Genomic DNA, 6,447 nt, shown 5'->3' with positions numbered 1-6,447 from the left:
GAACACAAACTCAATGATATTTCTAATGTTTTAATGTGTACATTGAATGATGGGTCATAGGTACTCAATTTATTATTATGCTTCATAATTTATTCATGTTACATATATTCTTTATGGATATCAAATATTACATATTATAATTTCTTAAAATATGCTGTGGTGGAAATTATAAATGAACAAATGAAGTCTCCCTGAAAGAAGATCTATATTTCTTGGGAAGAACCAAGATTCCCTGACAGAAGCTACCCTATGTAGAGGACAAAGTAGATCCTCAATAAATACTGCTGTGTTTACTGTTTTTCCCAAGGACACCTGGGGGGTCTGGATTCCCTTCCCTTTGGTGCTCCCTGACATGCGGAACTACCTCCTTCCATACATCTAGCCTAAACCCCACAGTGCTGGCCAAGTCCTGACACATGTATGACAAGAGACTGACACCTGGTGGATACAGAATGAATTTAATGAAACGACTAGAAAGCAAGCCTTTCACTTTAGTTGGTGAAAGTGGCAATAGGGTGAGGGATAGGGGAGGAAGAATGAGGAAAAAATGAAAATCAAGAAACAGGAAAAGGAAGGAGCTCCATCTCTGGGATGTAGGTAGGGAAAAAAAAGGGACTGTCATCTAAATGAGACTGAAGAGCAAGTCCCCACAGGAGAGTGACTTCCCTCGCCTTCCTTCTGAGATCAAAAGAGGTTAGAGCTGCAGCAAGGGAAATGCATGATTGAGGAAACAAGGAAGCAGGTCTAGCTGATCTCAACCTAGCAAGCTGAAAGTACCTGTACTTCAGAGTAGTAGCTGGGTGCCAGCTGCTCCTCCAGCAACTCCCTCTCCCAGTTTCCATTTGGGGAATTCATGTGATTCTGAGGCGGCTGACCCACCCTTTTCCCCAAAGGTGTAGTCCCTGATGTAGAATAAGCAAATTAGCATATGCCATCCTCCTGGCCACAGTGATTGGTCAGGGGTGGACATGTGACCTAGGCTGCCTAATCAGAGTGAGTCTTGGGACTTCTGTTAGGATTCCTGGCACAGAGATGCCTTCTCTTTCTGGTTGGACAGAAATGGGGTAACATGTAACCCTAGGAATGCTTGTCGACATGAGGTGGCCCAGGCTTAAGATGATCCTACAGAAGGTAGAACAATGAGAAAAGTATTTAGAGACATATGGAGCCACTGCATCAAGCTTCACCTGGAGCCAGCACTACCTCTGGACTTTCCAGTTACATAAGCCAACAAATCCTTTTTATTTTAAGCCAGTTTGAGTTAGGTTTTTCTAGGATTTAAATCCAAAAGATCCCTAACCTATACATTCATCATACTTACCCCATCCCTATCTTCCCACAGGATAGCACAGGGATCCAGGTAAGAAGGTCACTACAGATTTATTGGTGACACTAAAGTCAAGGGTATCAAGCTGAAAAGGTCAGAGGCAGCAACTAGGCACTATGTGAGACTGGGTGACTCAGCTGTCTATACAGAGGAGAATGGACTCCCTTTGGAAAAGAATAGCCAAACAAGAAGCAAGTGCAGAGAAGGGCCCCTACAAGGCAGACAGGTAGAGTTAACGTATGGATATAAACATTCTTCCCCACAGACCTATCATGGGGGTGTTGCTTTGGGGTCTTTATGCTCACGGGATAAGGAACTTTGAAGCACATGCCCTTTTAAGTCTTTATTACCCTGTGCTGTGGTGTCTACCTCTCCCTTTACCAACTGAAGAGCCTCCTTTTGGCTTCTACTACCCTTAATGACACTCACTTTTGGGGGGACAAGAGGAATTTTATCTTCTGCTTCTTTGGCATGCCGGGAACTGGGGCCCCTTCCTCCTTTGGAAACAGCACCATCTTCCTGACCTTGGGTGAGCACTGCCCTCGTCTCAGCCTCTCCCATTGGCCCTGGCCTCTCTGGCCCTCCAGCTGAGTTGCTTTCCCTTCCAGAGCCCCACATCTCCCATGGTAACCTTGAGGACTGGGCAGACTCCATGGCAGACTTCTCAGGGGTAGAATTCCTGTCCCCACTTCCACCTGACTTTTTTCGAGGGCGCCCTCGTTTTCTTTTGGCATCACTTGCTGTATCCTCTATATCCTGCTTTGCTGCTTTAGCTGGTGGGTCCTGCCCACTGGCCTCACTAACAGGTACTTCAGCTATCCTCTTGACACCCTTGTCATGGGGTCCTGGGTCACCACCTATGCCTACCTCCCTGTTCTCTGTGCCCTGGGGCTTCATGAGTCCCCCAGGTGGAGTTCGTCCAGGCCCAGGTCCAGGCAAAGCAGGAACAGTTGGTAAGATCATGTTAATGATGGGCACAGCTGTAGGGGGTCCCCCAGCCCTACTGGACAGAGGCAGTGTAGCCACTTTCAGGGCACCTGAAGAAAGCTTGGGGGCCAGGATGGGAGGAGAGACTGGGATTGGTGGAATAAGTGAGGGAGGGGCCCGGGGAAGGATCAGAGGCAGCCGGGCCACTAGGGCATTAACCTGCGGGTTACTGGCTGCTGGGGCAGGGCTCTCAACTACACTCTTCTTCCGCTCTCCACGCACTGGAGGGCCAGCCCCAGCCCGGGCTTCCAGCTCCTTAGGAGGCTAAAAAGTAAAGAGAAGAACACAGTAAGGCATGAAGACTCAATTTTGGAGGAAAAATATGCACCAGAAGCACAGGAGGTGAAAAAGTACAGGATCCAACAGAAGAAGGGTATGCTAAGCTCCCAGCCCCGGACAGCAGTCAGGGCCATTAACCTTCTTACCTGGGCTGGTCTCTCCGGTTTCTTATGGGCTCCGCCCTCTAGGTTCTCTACCCCATTCTTGGATTTAGATGACCGTTCCCGAGGGGCATGTTCGTCCTCTTCTGTGGAAGTGCCAGAAAAAGTAATAAAGTGAGGATGAGGAGGAAACTGAGGAATAGAGGAGTGATGCGATTCTGACTGACAGGCAGAGATGGGAAAGAGGTGTGTCTAAAGCATGTCTTAGAAGGGCCTCCATGAATAGGAGGCAAATATAGGGTGTCTTTATTCTAGCACGTGGGGGAGCCTTTGAAGTTGAAAGTGGCTGAGAGCTTCTCAGACATAACACAGCGTCCACTCACCAGCGAGGCCCATGGCCTTAAGCACGTGGGCATGTGCAGATCGGGCAGAGATGAGATGCTGCTGTAGCAGGAAGCGAGCGACTTCAACGATGGAACTGAAGGACCGTTTCAGGATTCGCTCTGCCCAGTCACAGGTCAGGGCACAGGCTGCCTCTACCAGTTCATCCCGAGGTGCTGGGGTTACTTCTGGGCCCATTTCTGGCTGTAGTGGGGAAGGACATGCCCAATCGCACTCCAAACTAAAGGACTCTTTCCCCCTCTCTGACACTACTATTGACCAAAGCTGAGACCAGACTGGGGATGGGAGTAGCCTCTATTCATCCAGTTCCCCAAACCCGCAAATTCCCTTTATCCTCTGAGTCAGCCGTAGGGTAGGCAGAAGGGCATATCCTATATACCCAGAAGCTATGTACATAATGACCAAGACTGTGTCAGCTCTCAAAACATGTCCTGAAGACCTCTGACTTTTACCTGGGACAGAAGAGAGGAATCGGAGGGTTATTTGTTACTTACACTCTCAGAACCCTTTAGGTCAAGTCCAGGCAGGTATGGCATAGATACCGTGGTCTTCCTTCGTATGCCACTGTAGCAATATCTGATGCAAGTTAAGGAGCAGCCAACACATGGCGATCTCTAAGCCCCATAGGCAAGTTAAGCCGTTTCTGCTCCTGGCTCTCCACATCCTAGTTTTCCTTCCCCCGGTCCTCCAGCCCCAACCTCTCCAGTCAAGGATACTTGGACTGGCCCCGGCCTCCAAGCCTTCGAGCTTTGATGTCAGGGAAGATCTCTCTGATGATTTTGCCAAAGTTGGCTGTGCTGAGTGGGCGGCAACAGGCGAGACTCTCGCAGTACCTTCTGAGTGAGGGGGGCAGGGTAGGAAGCTACTCAGAGGAGGAGGCCATGGGATCAGGGGAATCAGGTGTGAGGAACTCAGGGTTCCTAGGGATCAGGTGTGAGGAACCCTTTAAGAAGGCAGACTCTATCAAGGCAGGGAGCTCTCCAGCAGTGAGGGGGTAGTCCTGTACCTACCAACCCACTCACCCACCCACCCAAACCCTCCACCCACCGATAGGCATCATAAACGCTTTGCTTTGGCAGACAGGTGTCAGTGTGCTCTTCTAGGTGGTTGCGGATCCACCTATAGGCATACATGTATTCCTCATTGCTGAGCGTACTCGGTTCTGAGCTGCAGGACAAGGAAAAGTATTACTAAGACCCTAACAGTTGTCCTGGTTCTTCCCAGACTAACACTTCAATAGTACTGGACTAAAAAGGTCCATCCAGAATCTACCTTTCCCTGGTAAAGCAAGCCAGGGCGGGGACCCTTCTTCCTGATCAAAGACAGCAGTCATGAGTCTTCCTGTTCACCTGAACCCTCCCCAGTGAGTCTTTCTCTAAGAATCAGAATCTCTGACATCTAAATCTCTACCATCAAACCTACCTTTTGTCTCCAGTGCTGGGCCCTGAGGGCAGCTGAAGGTAGAGATACAGCTTGTCGTTGTCTGAGAATTTCTGTACATCTTGCTGAGGTAGTGGGGAAGAGAGGCAGGAGAAATAATAAGGCCAAGAAGGACCCATTGTAGGACCCTCTGATCCTTACCACAAAGTCTAGCTGACTTAGAGGTTGTCAGACCAAAAACGGGCCTTAGAAGTTACTCCCCACCAATCCCATCTCTCTACTGCCCTCTTCCCCAACATACTTACCAGGATTCCCTCTACTTTGTTCTGCACGGCCTTGCTGTGGGGAAGAAGAGAAAGCTGGAGGTCACACAAGAGATTTCCCCATCTGTTTCTCTGATTGCTAGGGAGGGAGAAGGACTGAAACGCCTAGCAGGTGCTCAAGAATTGCTACCATGACCAAGAATCTGCTCCTGCTCAGATGCACTTGAGTAAGTGAAGTGCTACAGGGTCTGGAACAGGATTTTGGAGATGGTGATGAGTACTTACGAAATGGTACCTCGGAGCTTTTGAAGAAGGGTGGTAGGTTCCCCAGCCTCAGCACCACCCGGGGGGGTCCTTCCCCCAGTCTTGGGGCTCTTAGCATCAGGCTCATCTTCTGCCATCCCGGCATGAGGGCTAGAGTTGAGAGGGGACAGGCCATGAAGATTTAACTCACGCTGGCCTCCCCTTCCCCTGGAGACCCCAGAGCACTCCTCATCTCTCCACCCAAAAAGACAGAGAAACAGAAATAAAGGCTCCGAATTTCCCCAGTGGTCTTTTTCTCACCACTTGCCTTCTCCAAAAAATTAGAAATTATTCCATTACTTCGCCAGGCCCATATATACCCAAAGAGATCTTTGCCATCTCCATTCTATCTGTCCCACCTTTCTGAAGTCTCCTAAATCTGGAAAACTGTAAAGGAAGAGATAGGGGGATGGGGAATCCACGTTAGAACGAAATTTTCATTTCTCTCTCTGACCCCATACTGCCCTCCTCCCCTTCAAAAACAACAATAACAAGCCACAAAACAAAGTTCTCTAAATTCTCTAATATACGCCTCACCATTGAATATGCCTGGGAGGTCAGAAAGGATACGAACATACTGTGTGCCCTTCCAGGCTGGAAAAAATACTGGGCCCAAGTTCTCATTACTTAATCTCGCCACGACTTCCCCCGCCGCTCCCCCTCCCCACGTCGCCGGCCCCTACGTCATCTCCACAACATCCCATCCCGAAGCGCGCCCCCACCTCCCTCCCTGCCCCCTCCATTCAATCCCCGGTTGCTGCAAAGTGGGGGGCTCAGGGCAGCGGAACTCATGGGCTGGGCGTAGGAAACCCGGTAGGCGAAATGGGGTCCCAGATTCGGGGCACGTGCACTTGGATGAGGAAGCTGTTGAAAACACAGCCAGAATCTTTTTCTGCTTTCCTCCCAACTGATATTGCCCCCTCCCTACCTCTGAACAGGCAGTCGCCTTCCAACACAAGCAACAATAAAGGTAGGGGAGAAAGAGAAACTACCTCGTAGCCACCTTCTCTCCAGCCCAGCCCCACGGTCCTGGCCCAGCCGGCTCGTGCGTTGCTTTATTTTCCTTTTTCTGAATGGTTGCAACAGCCGCGATCTGCCTAGATACACGGACAGCCTGCTCTATCATTGGTCGTTGCTGCCACCCGGAGACAGAAGGCGCCAGGCTCGCACCGGCGGCAGCTAAAGTCTGCCTGGTAACAGAATCTGATTGGTCAATAGGAGAGGGAAAATCCAAAGTTGGTCTTATTTGAGTCAAGAGGGGGAAGTCCGGGTTAGGTTTCGGTTAAAACTGGGGTCGGTTGGGACTGCAGGTCCCGAGAGATTCTTCTCTTAAAGGGACCGCAGGACGCAAGACCAGGCGCTGGGCTTCATTTGGAGCTTTCTCTTCTTTTGCCCTCTCCTTTTG

At 50.1% G+C, this 6,447-nt stretch overlaps 1 protein-coding gene across 4 annotated transcripts; it reads right to left on the bottom strand.

Annotated features, from left to right (window-relative positions):
- Positions 1 to 1,365: 1,365 nt before the first annotated feature.
- RFX5 (regulatory factor X, 5 (influences HLA class II expression)) lies at positions 1,366 to 6,117 on the bottom strand. 4 transcript variants are annotated; one of them, XM_012658728.1, is made up of 11 exons: positions 6,035 to 6,117; positions 5,304 to 5,429; positions 5,025 to 5,153; positions 4,782 to 4,815; positions 4,519 to 4,601; positions 4,144 to 4,263; positions 3,813 to 3,932; positions 3,591 to 3,672; positions 3,078 to 3,279; positions 2,740 to 2,840; positions 1,366 to 2,578 (listed from the first exon to the last, which is right to left on the bottom strand). In XM_012658728.1, the coding sequence occupies exons 3-11, from the start codon at positions 5,138 to 5,140 to the stop codon at positions 1,598 to 1,600; spliced, it is 1,839 nt and encodes a 612-aa protein (XP_012514182.1). In that variant the 5' UTR covers positions 5,141 to 5,153; positions 5,304 to 5,429; positions 6,035 to 6,117; the 3' UTR covers positions 1,366 to 1,597. The 4 variants fall into 4 exon arrangements, with proteins under 4 accessions (XP_012514182.1, XP_012514185.1, XP_012514183.1 ...); XM_012658731.1 differs by having other exon boundaries at positions 3,813 to 3,929; XM_012658729.1 differs by having other exon boundaries at positions 5,971 to 6,052.
- Between the last annotated feature and the right edge of the window lie 330 nt (positions 6,118 to 6,447).

Source organism: Propithecus coquereli, unplaced genomic scaffold, assembly GCF_000956105.1.
Source record: "Propithecus coquereli isolate 6110/MARCELLA unplaced genomic scaffold, Pcoq_1.0 Scaffold59, whole genome shotgun sequence".
Classification (NCBI taxonomy): Eukaryota; Metazoa; Chordata; class Mammalia; order Primates; family Indriidae; genus Propithecus; species Propithecus coquereli.
The sequence above is the reverse complement of the archived record's forward strand: the minus strand, read 5'-3'. Positions and strand labels throughout refer to the sequence as shown.